General features: G+C 36.0%; 1 protein-coding gene across 7 annotated transcripts in view; it reads left to right on the forward strand.

The window, feature by feature from the left end:
- Positions 1-15,423, forward strand: part of NTNG1 (netrin G1) — a 369,148-nt gene that overhangs the window by 284,704 nt on the left and 69,021 nt on the right. For 4 of the 7 annotated variants that reach the window (XM_017893973.1, XM_017893976.1, XM_017893979.1 and 1 more), the window contains exons 5-6: positions 3,612-3,638; positions 14,529-14,594. In XM_017893973.1, coding sequence (XP_017749462.1) covers positions 3,612-3,638; positions 14,529-14,594 — 93 coding nt within the window. The remainder of the gene's footprint in view (positions 1-3,611; positions 3,639-14,528; positions 14,595-15,423) is intronic. The other 3 variants (XM_017893978.1, XM_017893977.1, XM_017893974.1) reach the window with 1 other exon arrangement.

Raw genomic sequence — 15,423 nt, forward strand, 5'->3', positions numbered from 1 at the left:
TATATATAATTTTATATTTTAATGTTATGTTCTTTTTCTTAAAGAGAGATTACAGAATTGCACACATTTTAGGTCTTGCAAAGTCTGCACTTGCCCCTGGGTGTGTTAGGGAAAAAGACAAATACAAATAAGAGTATCAAAAAATGGAATTTAAACAGAAGATCCGAGAAAAAGAATAGAAAGAAAATAGGCCAAACATTAAATGCTAAATAGTTTCCCCAGCTGAGCATCAAACTGAGCTCTGAGCTTCATGGAGGGCAAAGTGGCAAAAGGAATTTGTACATTGCCTAACTCTTGTTATAAGAATGGAGGATGGGTTCAAAGACAATATGTATTATTAATATTAATAATTAATATCCGTTAATCCTGAAGTCTGAGAAATCTCAGTGGGACACTTTATAGGGGATAAAATCACCCTTTGACCAAAAAGTGATGTTTTCACAATGATAAAAACTTTCATGGAAATAAGTAATAAAGTTTTGATCCAACATACACTGAGCAACTTTTATGTCATCAGACATTGTCCCAGGCAGATACAACAGGTACAGAAGGGAACAAGACGGGGAACTTGTACCCTCAGATCTGTCAGGCAAACACATTAAAAAATGCAAAAACAAGTTGATAAATTGATCATGGAGGCCTGTACAAAATGCTATGGGATCACAAAGGAGAGAGTAGCTAATTCACATCAGGGATGTGGAGGAGGAAGGAAAGAAATAACTTCTGAGCTCAGTTTCAAAGGTAATAATATTCTTTACACGGTAATTGTCACTTCACAGAGAATGGTAAAAACTGCCAACGGGTGCCTAGACAGTTTTCCTAAGCACAATCTGACTCTCATTCATGTGGCTTGTAGACATAGTCACTGTTTCTTGTAAGATGGAATTGCGTTCATTGATTCATTCCTCACAAACCCCAAAGACACCCCACCTTTCATGAAATAAATTGTTGCAGTTCATTTCTAGCCCTTTCTGTCTTATTTCCTTGAGTGTTTGAGGAATTTCTCCTGGCTTACCTGTAGCCTTTTTAGTGGATTTATGAGTTTATTCAATTCTTTAGTTATCTGTAGAGAACCACAAACAAGGTATTTGGACATTAAAATACGAAGCATTAGAAAAAAATAATGATATTTTAAAATATAGTAGTGGACATCCCTTGGTGTTCAGATATTTTCAACTTCAAAGGTCTTTATTCAAATGAGCAATTTAAAAATCTTTTCTAAGCAATTCCCATTTTATAGCAGAGGAATAGAAAAAATGACTCATCTGGCAGCACCTCAAAAAATTGTAAGCCACAAAATGAGGAACAGCCTGAATTTTAAGCATCCAATGTTAGGTAAGAGAAAACATCTTCATGAGAAAAACAGAATCTCCTAATACCCTCACTTGGTGAGGTTTGGAAACTTGGAACAAACATTGCTCCCCTGCACTGGTATCCCCAAAGGAATGAAAAAATTTCTGCATCTTTCTAAAGTATTCAGCTGCAGCAAATACTGCATCAAACAGTCTTGCGGGTTTGTTCTCCATTGTATCGTGCCAAACACCCCGAGATCTCTGCCTTGCCTAATGCTTGGCCTTCTAGCACCATGTAAGTTTGTAAACACATGAAAAGTCTCCTCTTGCCATCCCAACTTCCATTCTCTTTGATGGATTACAACAGGCAAGCAGTGCCTTGCAATGGAGCAGGATTTTCAATCATGGGGAAATTTGGAACTTCTGCAATTGATACTAAAATTATGATGCTGCCATCATATCTCACTCAACAGAGGATTTGCAAAAGAAAAAAATAATAAAGATTCAGTACCGAGTCACTGTCACACTGCAGCGAAGGTAGTCTACTGAAGTGTCAGGTCGGGAATTCAGCAGTCCTTTGCAGAAATCACATTCAGCTTGAGATTCATAGGGTAGAGTTAAAACACAGACATGGAAATTTGGATTTCCAGTTTTGGTTGATCAGTAATTAAGCTGAAGCACTACAAATTCTGAGCATTTAAAATCAAGATATTTTTATGTTTCTAATAACTAAAATTAAACTTTATTCTTTCCAGGGTTTAAAAAAAAAATCAGAGTAAGTCTTAATTTCTTATTCTCTCCTACCCACTAAAAAATAGGAAAATAGTTTTTGGTTTTAAAGAATACAAAGCTAGACATCTCTGAGCAAGCTAAAATGATTAGTTAAAATAAAACAAAGGCTGTTGTTCAAAGAAAAATACTAAGATAGAACCTTAATGATTTTTACAGTCATCACCTGTTACTATACTACAATGATGTGAAGAACAGTCTGAACAACTCATTAACAGCTATCGCTTATGGGCCGCATACCATGTGTCAGACAGTTTTATGGATTATCTCATTCGATCCTCATGGCAGCACTATGCAGTAAATCTTATTAGCCCTTTTTCAGATGAGGAAACAGTGCAGAGAAGTTAGCAGACTTGCCTAAAATCACCCAGCAAGAGTAGTAAAGCAGAATTCTCACTGAGTTCTGATTTCCATCGCATGCTGTCACCGACAGAGCTACCCAATTAATGGTGAAGATGTAAATCTCTGGCTTTTAATTAACAGCATCTATCATAATGCTGCTTGGTGAATGAGCTATAACAATAGTGGTGATCATAGCAAAGACGGACCTAGTACATACTACCTGTCAAGCAATACTCTGAGTGCTTTACATCTATCAGTTTATATAACTCTTGCAGCAACCCAAGAGGTAAAAACTGAGCTACCGAGGGTATAAACAACTTGCCCCACGGTCATGTGGTCAGTGAAAATTTAGGAGTTGGAGTCAAGCATCAGACTCAGAGAGCCTGGCTTCTGAGCCCAGACTATTGGTCACAGCACTATATTGCTGGGTTAGATACAGACTAAATTCATGTCCACATTTATACCAAGTCCAGCCATATTCTGAAATGGCTTCCCTACCTTAGCACAACTTGTGAATTAAAGTGAAAGCTGAAAAATCGATGAAGTCCGTGATCAATATGCACAACCTAATGTATTCTTGAATTATTCTGCTCAATTAAGTTTCTATTACAGAGTTTAATCCACATATCTGACAAGTAAAAGAATAAAAATGATGGTTATATGAAATTAATCAAATAAAATGCCAAATGATTTTCAACAGCTAACACATGCATCTCATAACATATTTTAAAAGGTCTATTGCATATGTGAATATATTTGCACAGGTCCACAGAGTGTATATTTGGTACTCTGTGCCCATAACTTAAGCCTGGTTTAATATCTGGTTTGAACCACATACAAATGTTCATTAACCTTATAGGGAAACACAAAATATTAGATGTCAAAAGGCTTACTTGGACCGGATGCTGAAATGAGTATTAACTTCCCAACTCTGATGAGCCCAGGAGTTCTAGAATGAAACAAAATGGTTTCAATTGCTGGAAATTGTGTGTGTGTGTGTGTGTGTGTGTGTGTGTGTATAATGTGTATATGCATATATACATATGCATGTATTTTTTGTGTGTGCTGATTTCCTAATAGTCTGAATGTTATCAAGTGTCAAGTTTATAAGATTTTTATATTAAGTTAAAGATGTTATGTACTAATAAATAGCTAACAAATTTTCTTTATTATTTTCTTTCTCTCCAGGTATCCCCAGTATTTCCAGTATCGGTAGTAAGTAAAACAAAACAAAACAAAAAAAACACCAAACCAAGTCTAGGCTAGCTTTGCTTTGTTGTTCAGCTCCTCAGATCTATTTTCCCAGTGTCCATTTCTGATGTAATAGGGTATTTTCTTTGTGAATTGCATTTTTATGTTGGTTCTCTGCACAGATATGGTGAGAACACAGATAAAATGATTATTTGTGCATAACTCCATGAATATGGCAGTGCTACAGCTTTTCTGACTACTCTTAACCAATGAGGGCTACCTAGACTCAGGTGCAATTACTTAAATAAGCATCATCATTTAGCAAAAATATAAGTAGTCCTATTTATCCGTACTTAATAACCAACAAACAAATTGAACTCTCTCTCTTAGACTGGATTTGGATGTCTAACATAATTTTTAAAAAGCAGAAAACGAAAGCCAATGAATGCCTCGGGTATGTGCATCAGAACCCAAGAAAAAGTCCATGAAACCAAGGGGAGGGAATTTTGTTAATGCATTAAACTCTAGGTTTTGTGAAGGCCTGAAACAGGCAAGTTTGTGATCAATAGTCTTTCTGGAGAGATAAAGGAAAAAGAGAATCTGCACATTCATTTCTCCCTCCTAAAATACAAAGATCTGTGTCTTCTTGACTACGTAGCTTTGAGTTTAATATAGAAAGAGTATAAAAAAAATGTGCAGAATTTGGGAGTGAGAGTACTAGAAATTCCTTTCATAAATCTGTTAGTATGAATCTAAGCAATTGAAGATAAACCCCTCTTCAACCATCTATAGAACACTTCTCCAGTATCACTACAAAGAACTTTCTCCCAGCTATTACGGGAGAACCAGGTGTAGCTCCCGCTTCATGTGTAAAATAATGGTGCCCTCATGCCAAGCCTGAAATTCACATTAAGAAAATGCCCAGTAGCTTTACAGAGCAAAATTTTATATATTTTTATATATTGCACCCTTTATCTCTAATGGCTAAAACCTTTGAACAACTACTAAGTAACTGATTAGAAATAAATTACTGAGGAAGCAAGATTATGCATGGTAAGCGGAGAGAATTTTCACTGTAGTGTCATCCCCTCACAGGCTTGTGTCATAGGTGCTGTGCCAGGCAGGGTGATCGCAGTGTAAATAGCCATTGAATAATTGCGATTCCCAGCATCTATCTAAAAAGCAATACTCTGATAATTTGGACAAAGCAACTTCCTGCTTCTTATAAATGCACAGTCAGGTCTCCCAATTTATAAATCAACCCAGTTTACTTGAGCTTGTGAATAGGCCTGGACACTGATTTGTTAAGCACTAGATGTGGTAAATGCCATGAAAATTGGCCACTTTGTAAATAGAAGCAGTGTTCACATCCGTTTAGCGATACCAGCCTAATGTTACAGCATCCTCTTTGTGATCTTGTTGAAACAGCATCAGTGTTACAAACTTGCAAATGAAAACCTTCAGCTCTAATAGTCTAATTTTTCTGCTTTAGCATCCCCCTTGGCATTTGCCTAACTGTATATATACCCCACAATGTGCTCCTTTCAGGCCTTGACAATTGCATTTGCACGTGCATTTTAGTGCAACAGGGAAGGAAGCAGAAGCAAGCTGACACAGATTATTGAGGCTGCTATAGTGATCTGGCCTGCCAGAAGTTTCAGAAATGGATGGATGGAAAAGTAGTTCTTTGGCGTTGGGGTGTCTTCCTGTTTGGAGTGTCAGTTGTATGTTGCATGGCCCCTCTAACTGTACTGCTCACTCGACATCCCATTCGGCCGCCTCCACCACATCCCCCATCTCTGAGCATCAGCAGATGTTGACCTTTTACACACCGAATCAGGAAATTTCTGTTTTGTTTTATTTTGAAATCAGTGGTGACCTGAAAGGATGCTTCGTTGTGCCTTTGAAAAAATATATTAACCTTTATTATCAAGAACCTAGGAAAATTTACTCCTAATAAAAACCCTCTGACTAAAAGTGATATTTTGGACCCTCCCTTCAATATGCCTCTGGCTGTTCTGCTTAGAATGCAATGGGTATTTTCTCAGATTTCCAGCAAGCAAGATGTAAGATCTTCTAGAGGTCACTCAACATCACACATGACTAGCTTACCTGTTGCCTGGCTTTTAAGGTGAAGAGAGTTACAGTAAAACCATCAAACGTGATTGTATCTTCTAGGCTGCTTTAATGGCATTCGAAAGTTCCTTCTTTGTGGGCTTATAAGGTGCTTGTTATGTGCACTCGTGGATTCCTTTCCTCTCCGAAGGGCAAGAATTCACACGTAGATGACACTGCTTGTTCCAGAGGGCACAGGAATGGGGTTTTCAAGGTGCAAGCCAGAGGAAAGGAAGCTGTTTGGATATTTAGCTAAGTTATGGGTATTTGCCAGAGCTTTTTGCGTTACCCCAAAGAAGGAATCAGTGACTACAATTCCACTAACTATATAGAAAGATACCATTATAACAGATGTAACACCCATGAGACCCCGATTATCACAGCGTATCTCAAGGAAAATAAATGATGTATATTATCAATGTAGATTATTGACGTATATAACCATCGGTTTACATACATATTGTGTATACACAGTGGTTAAAAGTTTTGGAGCCCTAATAAATTTCAATAGGGATCTCAAAATGCCAACGCCTGTATTAAGGTTCAAATGCATGGACAGAGTGGTCATCCTTTCCGATCATCTGCTAAAAATGTTTTTGAAACAAATTTCCCATTAAGGTCATTCGTACCTGCTGTTGTCTATCTATTAACAAATAGGTTTCCCAATAATCCTAAGGATACTTGACTTAGAACTCAGTCATTCTGATCTGCTTTGGCCATGGCTGAAAAAATACTGGTGATATTGTCAGCAATTAATGAATCCCAAAATAAATCTGTAGCCTTTGAGCCTTATGATCTATGTTTTCACTTTACCTGATGTGGTAGGAATTTCTTTAGATTGCATTTTTTAATAAAGTGTATTATGCACATATAAGTAAAATTCATGATTTTATCCAAGTGAACATTTGTTGCTGCTGATTATCCAAAGTAATAGTTGACTTGGTGTGGGTGTTTTTATTCAAGTCATAAATTGATCATTACCTTCTAATGTATATCATCTGATCTTTGGTCCTGAAAAGCAAATGATTAGACAAATTATGTTAAACATTATATTATAAAGGGCATAATTAGACCCGCAAGAATTGGCCTAATGTGCAAATACATTTGTGTGGGTGATTACCACTTCTTACAAAAGCGAATGACAGTTAAGTCAGAGGTTAAAGTTAAACCATCCACAAAACGAAGATCACATCAAGGAAGACCATTTCAAACTCTTGGAGTTTTGAAATAAATAGAATTTTTTAAAATAATACAAACAAAAGAAAAGAGAGATGTAAACATTTTGTGAACCTGACTCTAGATTATTTCCTTAAATTACTTTTAAATGACTGGCATGATGTTATATGAAGCATAGAATACTGAGGAAGGTGTTTGGCTATTCCTCTCCTATCTCCCACCCCAAACTTATTCAATTTAAAACAACAGTTCACTTAAGGGAAATAGCTAATTGTCCTGTTTTATCTTATAATAAACATTGCCTTCATCACAGAGTTAAAAATTCATCTCTAATTTGATTTAATTGGCAAGACCATTAAACAAGGGAAGTGCTACCTGCAGGGATCTATCAGCCGGTTGAGGAAGCCCAGAGATGTTTTCATACTTGAAAACGTTTTATGCCAGTTGGAGACCTTGTAAAAGTTGTTTTCCAGACAGCATCCAAGTATCTTTGTGCAGTACTGATTTATGGTAGAAACCTGGATCGTGAAGAAAATAACAAGGTTAATCATTTTCCCACCCAAGGGTTATTAATAATCGCATTCATGTTATACAGAGAGCTGCAGTGTTTGTTTGAGTTTTTTTTCCCTTTGCTTTAATACTTCTAAATCCCCCAAATACAAATTTCATTTGAATTGCCCTTTAACTAATTAGGTTTTATGTAATGAGGAAAAAAATTATGAGACTACAGTAGCGATATGGCAAATTGCATGGTGTGCTACATTAATTTTGAACTGTTTGCTGATGTTCTAGAAGGAAAGCTAAGGTCCCAGGTGAAATGCCTTTGGGACTATCATTTACCCAGTATCCTCATCACAGAACCATTTCATATTTGTGTAACTAGCATTTCACATTCATGAAACCTTGTGGTTATCCTAAAATTGAATGAACATTAGGACATAGCTGCCTCTTTAATCCTGAAGAACAAATCGAATATTCCAATGGAGGAGCTGAAAGAGTCTCCTACTTAAATTTTTTTAAAAAATCCAATAAGTTTACTAATCTGTATTGACAACAATTGCCCACCTTGAGCAAATTAACTTTATCGTGTATTAGCATTTTCCCAGGTGACTTTACAATGTCAAGCCACTTTTTTTATTTTTTTAAGTGTGAGCTGATATCTCTGCCTTTGCCAGTTATCTCTGTGGGATCAGGAAATTCCTACCTTAAGCAAAAACTTGCCAAGATCTCCAAAAGGTTTCATTTGATGAAACTTTAGACATGTTAACTACGAAATTCCTGTACTGTGCCAGTTACTTCAAGGATGTGAGTATCAGTTGAAGTCTTCTTGGACTATCAGTGGAGAGCTGTCCAACTAACCACGCCACTGCCCAGGGAAAGTAATTGTAGAGAGATATTTCCACATGTCCACAGAATTCTATTTTACAAATGGTGAATCTGAGGTTTAGAGTGGCCACATAACTTGTCCAATGCAGTACAATCAGGAATGTCTATCTGACTGCAACGGCTATACTCATAATATTATACCAAGTGGAAGAGATTAGAAAAGAAAAATTCTAGATTAATTGACTTCTACCCTTCACTTTTTCCAATCCATTACACTGTGCTTTAGAAGGCCTGTTGATCCCTAATTGACCCATTTCTATGCAGGGAACTATAGAGTTCTGGAGAAAAATCAGAGTTCAGAAAAATCAGATTCCTTATTGTGTTGTCAGCTGGAGAACTTACAAGTATGGTGTCTGAGGACAGAGATGGAGGACTCTGACTTCCCTTTTCAAAAATATGCTATTCCTCTACCACCAAACATCCTCAATATATTGAGGAAAAGGGAAAATGTTTAGATGTCAGATATTATATAGAACATGCGACAGTTCGTGAAATTAGTTATGCAAATTGTGAAACATGCTTATGCCTACTCTGTGACAGTAAACCAAAAATTTTTCTTCATCAAGATAGTTGCTTATAACAAAATAAAATTCTATATGCCATCTCAAGGAGAACTCTACCAATATCACACCAAACTCTGTTTTATCACACCCATCTGTTTAATGATGGTGTGTTTCTGAGAGTAGGCAATTGCTGTGAAGATGGTCAGATTACGTCCAAAGCTCTGGGGATTTCTCCCGTAGAACTTCAGAGTTTTCTGTGGACTTCTTTTCTTTTCTTTCTGTTTTTGTTTTGTTTTTGATTTTTTTCTTTTTTTTTTTTTTTTTTTTTTTGAAACAGAGTCTCACTCTGTCGCCCAGGCTGGAGTGCAGTGGCGCAATCTCGGCTCACTGCAAGCTCCACCTCCCGGGTTCACGCCATTCTCCCGCCTCAGCCTCCCGTGTAGCTGGGACTACAGGCTAGTGCCACCACGCATGGCTAATTTTGTTTTTTGGATTTTCAGTAGAGACAGGGTTTCACCGTGTTAGCCAGGATGGTCCTGTGGATTTCTTTCTGGGCATCAATAATGTCATTTCCATCCCAAATGCGGTGTGTGCTTAAAAAAATTTTTTTTAATTAAAAAAAAATGCTATTTCCAGACTTCCTGAGGAATGACAGCAGTGACTGTATAAACCCAAAGAGACCTTGCAATTTTATCTCCACCAGATATTTTCCTCATATGCCAAGGAAGAAGAATGTTTAAGGAAGGTTCACTAACATCCTCTCAGCAGTGGCGTATCATATCATGGTAGTACCCTGTTTCTCACAGGTTGCCATATTTTAGAACCAAAAATTGTGTAAGCATTAGTGTTGTTAGGAAACTTAATAAAAAAGCAACTCATCCACCTCATCATTTCAGACCAGGCAGCCAAGTCTTAAATGAATTCCCTAAAGCATCTAAATAATGACAGAACCAGAATTCCAGCTCAATGTCCAATTTCCAAACTAGGACTTTTTTCATTCTACCATCACATTATAATTAACCTTCTCATTTATATAAATTAAACTAAAATATGAGATATTACATGGTAGACAATACTAGAAAAAAAAAATCAGAAATCTTTCTCCTTGATGGGGAAGTTACATTTTACAATGTTCTTCAAGACCATCCACAAAGTGACTGGAAAGCTGCTCAGTAAATGCCATGTGTGACAGAAGACAACTTACTATTCTAAAGCAACTCTACCTCTAAAGCTTCCCTGATGTAAATAAACCGTCTTTAGTTTTCTGTTTCAAGCTTGCTTTACAGCTTGACTCACTGGGACGTCAGCACTAGACAGTCAGGTTTAGCAATTCCATCATAGTTTTCTTCAACTTACAATGCAGTGAGCTTTGCTTGGGTGCAGAAGAGGAAACTATTTCCTTCCAGAGTCTAATTTTTATAACCAAAATCTCAATTTTTCTCATTCATGAAAATTGATTTCAAGTGCCACCACTAAATTGTCATGTAACAGTTTTGGGAGTGGGTTCTTAAAAAAAATTGGAGAAACTACCTATTTGATTCATATTCTAAGCTGATGTGGCTCTAAACCAAAAGAAATTTAGGAATTACCATTTTCAGATTAAAGGTTAAAAATCAAATATTGTCCACAGTATTACAAAATAATTTGTATTGCTTTCTGAATAATAGTAATTGATAGAGACCCTAGAATTGGATTATTCTCTAAAGTAAGCTATGTCTTGAGATCTTTTTAACTTATCAGATCACTTGCTTTAAGAACAATACTGAAAAATAAAGGGGAAGATATTATTTTCCTACTTCGAGTCAGTAACTGTTTATAGTACAGCAATCTGATTTTTATTTACAATAGCAACCACAAATAGAATGAGCTAACATTTACTGAATGCTCACTACGGTGCCAAGCAAATATTAACTCATTCTGTCTTGACAACAGTGAGTAGCAGGTAGTGTCATTGTCTATTCCATTTTGCAGATGAGAAAAGCTAGGCACAAAGAAGTTAAGGAATCGTCAAAGTGGTGGAACAGAGCTTTTAACCCAGCCTGAGCTCTATTTACAGGCATCATATCTTAAATAAATTTATCCTAAATATTAGATTACTTTCTAGGCTTCCCACAGATACAATCTGAAAATTCAGACTAATAATAGCAACCGAAAGGCATTTCAGATATTTTACATTTTAAAGGAGGCAGTTATGGAATAAGTGATTTTGGTCTCCATACTACCTATGTAGACATAGTCTTTGGAGCCTGACCAGGGAGATCCTCAAGACAAATTGTCAATTTTCCTGAAGGTATGGAACCAGGATCCTTAAGAAGAAGTGCTTTTCATAAAAAAAGCTATTCCTGAATGATTTGTCATTTACAAGCATACCATAATCCTTCCCCTCACCCTTACAATAATTTCTCAATTCAGTTTGGGTTTCACTGACAGTCAAAAGGTCCACAGTCAAGGCATGTAGGGAGAATTTCCTCATCACACAAGGAATTCTTAATCCACTAGATTCTCCAAATGACATATGCCTCATATCTACAGGCATCACCCTTCCATGAACTTTACTATGATGCTGCTAGGCCATGAGAAAACCACTGGAGTGATGGAACTTGTCAGCTGAGAGAAACCTTAGAAATTTCCTTATCTGTTTTACAGATAAGGAAAGTAAAATCCAGAGAAATTAACAGCCAGATAGCTCCTCAGTGGCAGAACGGGGATCAGACCTCTCATCTTCTGAATCCCAGTGCCCTTTGCTTTGTAACAAAACACCACTCTGAGACATTCATATTGACCCAAAGATTTTCCCTAGATGATTTGTGAAAAAAAAAAAAAAAGAAATTAATACATTCTACAACAGTTCATACAAAGAAGCAATACAAATATTGTTGATGTATTATAATTTGTTTCCATTGCTAAGAACTTTTCTCACTAAGAATTCGCAGAAACTTCATGTTCTACAAAAACTTTCATTGGAATTGGATGTGATAAGACAGAATTACTCTCAGTCATACTATTAAAGTAGCCTCTAATATGCTTAATTTACTTCTGGGAATTAAATGTTAGTAATATTTGTTGAACATTTACTACATGCTAAGGTATTAGAATAAAAAGTAAAATTACTCAGAGAGTAATTGGCTAATTTTAAGTTGTTTTCTTACTTGGTCTTGCAATTATAAAACAAAATACATTTTAAAAATTAAGATGAGATATTAACTTTAAAAAATCTCATTATGGCCAAATGTTAAAATATATATGTGCAGTCAGTAACACACTATAGGACTTTAGAGGCCACACATTTCAGTATCCATTTTACAGGATAACATTTTCTCCCAAGGAAAATGCAGAGCACATAAAATTTTGTCCCACTGGACATATGTATGAATTTTATCAGGATTTTCATATGATGGCTGCTGGTGGTTCTGAGATTTAGTAGTTCAAGGAGATTAGGCATTCTACATAATGAAAATTATTTGAAAAAAAAAAGTCAAATTATATTCCCAGGCAATCACAAAGGCTTCCCCTGCCCAAGAAAATATTTTAGGTACACAATACGGAAGACAATTATATTCTCAGTAGGAACAGATTGTAAGTGAGATGTCTATCTTGATAAGTACATACAGGTCAAGAAGTCTCAGCAATTTGAAAGTAGAATGACTTACATTAATTTTTTAAATACATATAAGAATATCCATAAACTGGAAACTCAGCATCCTAGGGGGAAAAAAAATCATAAAACACTAAGAAAGGAGTTATACTAAAATACAGGCACAGACAAATATTTAAAATATTCAAATATGAAATAAAGTTTAATTTATAGCATTATTTTTCAGAACCCTTTTCTAAAATTGATTTAATATAAAATTATTATCTTTACTTAAATTTCTTGGCAAAGCTCAATAACAAAATAATAAATCATACTAGTACTTGCATTTCATCAAGACAAACCAGTCACTACTTAACATTAAGCTTGCAAACATCACCCCCACTTATGACCTATATTTGTCTCTGTACAGAAAAAGATGGAGAGAGCTAGTTTACGAAACTAAGATTGTCTTAATCTGATACTAATAATACAAATACGTTTTTTATGTAAAACCACACTAATACTTGAAAGCTTTATTAAATAAAACAATTTCTGGGAATACAGACAATATTAATTTCCTCAGAACACAAATTTATAGTTTTTCAAAGCTGATCATCACAGATCAAGTAGGCTAGTCCTATTAACTCAATATCTACCATTCAATATCTACCCATCATCAAAATACTCAAGTGAAAAGCAACATTCAGTCAATTAACTTACATATTTTACCTACATATTACCAAATACTTATTTCTTTAATAACACCTGAGTACCGATGTGGAAAATTATTACATTCTTTCTTACTTCACAACTTTTCATAGATATCATCAAGATTTCCTTTGCCTTTGTGGATAGATGTATGAGAACAGAGCAGAACAGAGCAACAGCTCTGTTGGCTCTATCGGATCAGCTTTTCTAGCAAATATTTAAAAAGCAAAGTTATAGTGCAAGTCTCTTGTCTTGGAAGAAGGCACTATAATCTAATTATGGAGGAAACAACATGATAATAACCTGTTTACAGTAGCATAGCCACTTGATATCTATTTCTCAATTATCAGATATTTACTGAAGCCCTCTGCAAGGTTTTGCCCTTCTTCAAAGAGATCCAATCCAATTAGAGAGATGAGAAATCGACCTATAAAATTTTAACTGGCAATATTAAAACTCATGCCTGTCCACATATCAGTGAGAAAACAGGAGCACTGAAAGTAACAGGTTACAGAAATTTAGAGCCAAGAGCTGTCCTTACGGACCTGGGTGGTACCAAAGGACAATACAAGACATGTGGTTTTGAGACTGGACTCAATAGGTGGTAGGATTTTAGTCATAAAATAGCTGCTTTAATAGTCATGCCCTATGCACCTTCACAAAAGTAGTTTTAAAACTTTAAATGCTAGCCTGGATGTTCTGCCTTCCATAACTGGAAGACACAAATAATACCAAGACATAAATAATACCAATTTTTAAATTAATTGATGCTTTTATTTATTTCTGCATTGGAACCAATAACCCTAGAAGCATATTTTGAGGTAAAGGCATCATGAAAACACATACACACCCATACATACGAACCTTAGATACAATAGGAAGCAGCTTGGACTTTTCTCCGTAAGCCAAAACCGCCAGGTATCCCTCTTTCCTTTTCCGAGAAACTACACATATAAAAATAGCAAATATATCCACTCCTTCTCAGAGATAATGGCTCACACTTAAAACACACCCCAAAGAATCTATCACGAAAGACCTAATGCAACCAGTTCATATCTGTAAATATAAATTGAGGAGAATGGAATCCTCAAGTGAGAAATTATTTCTTTAGTGTTATCTTCTAGGCTCAGGCACCAGCTTTACATAATGGTTTGGATTGCTGAAGTCCTTATTTGTATTTTTGTGTGTGTGTAAGAACACTCTACCTTATTTTAAAAGTAAATGTGTAGCTTTGGTAGGGAAGTAGCTATATATTTAATGTCCATTCAATGTTTTGGGAATCATCAATTGCTTGCTCTTGTTTGATGTGGAAGTCATGTTTTGTTTAAGTGCATCACAGCCAAGTTAAAGAGCAGATGTGTGGTTTGTGTCTTTATCCATATAATTTTCTGTTTAGACCAAATGACATTATAGCTGAAAATAACATACCCTGATTTTTCCTGATGCATGCAGATCCTCCAAAGTTTAATAGGATATGGCCGAATATTTCTTCCCTTGAGGTTTCTAACCCAAAACAAGGTAGGAGCATGTAAAATTCCTACTGATATAAAATCCCACATGTTTGGGGGAAAATCCTATATGCCATTTTTAGCACAAAATAAGAGCATTATCATGAATGCTATGTCTTTGAAAGAATCATAATTCAATCTTTTTTCTAATATGAAGAGTGTCCCAAAAATATTAGAGTGAAAGATGAAGGGGAAAATTAAATGGCATGGAAGTTAAAAAACCCTTTACCAGATTACACTGAAGGTCAATCAGTCCCAAGAAGAGTCTAGACTTCTGTTGCCACCACAGTGTGGAGTGCAAACAAGACTTAAAAATGTGTGAGTAGCACAGACATCCTCTCAATGTCTTCCTCTTACTTTTAAGTCAACCAACTGGTACCTCAGTTGTACTGAGGATCTGAGAAATACATAGAGGTAGCATTGTGACACTTGACAGATCTGTTTTCTCTGACTATTGCTCCGTACTGACTTGCAAAAATTTGGAGCAATCTCTCTGTCTCTTTCCCTCCCTCCATTTTCCTCTATTCCTCCCTCCATTTAGCCTCTCTCACACACTCTTTCTCACTCCCTGTCTCCTCTCTCCCTCTCCCCCCACCTCCTCCCTCCTCTCTCTCTCTCTCTCTCTCTCTCTCTCTCTCTCTCTCTCTCTCTCTCCCCCCCTCTCTCTCTGTCTTTCACATCACAGTAAATTTTCCTTCTTGGAACTTTTCCTTTTATCTTCTTTATCGATTAACATTCATGTGTTCCAGCATTTAGAGCAATCTGTTCTCTGTCTATCCTTAGAGCAGTAATTATTTTCTAACTCCTAATGTCAAAGAAGAAAAGAAAATAAAAAAGGA

Source organism: Rhinopithecus bieti, unplaced genomic scaffold, assembly GCF_001698545.2.
Source record: "Rhinopithecus bieti isolate Rb0 unplaced genomic scaffold, ASM169854v2 scaffold_22040, whole genome shotgun sequence".
NCBI lineage: Eukaryota > Metazoa > Chordata > Mammalia > Primates > Cercopithecidae > Rhinopithecus > Rhinopithecus bieti.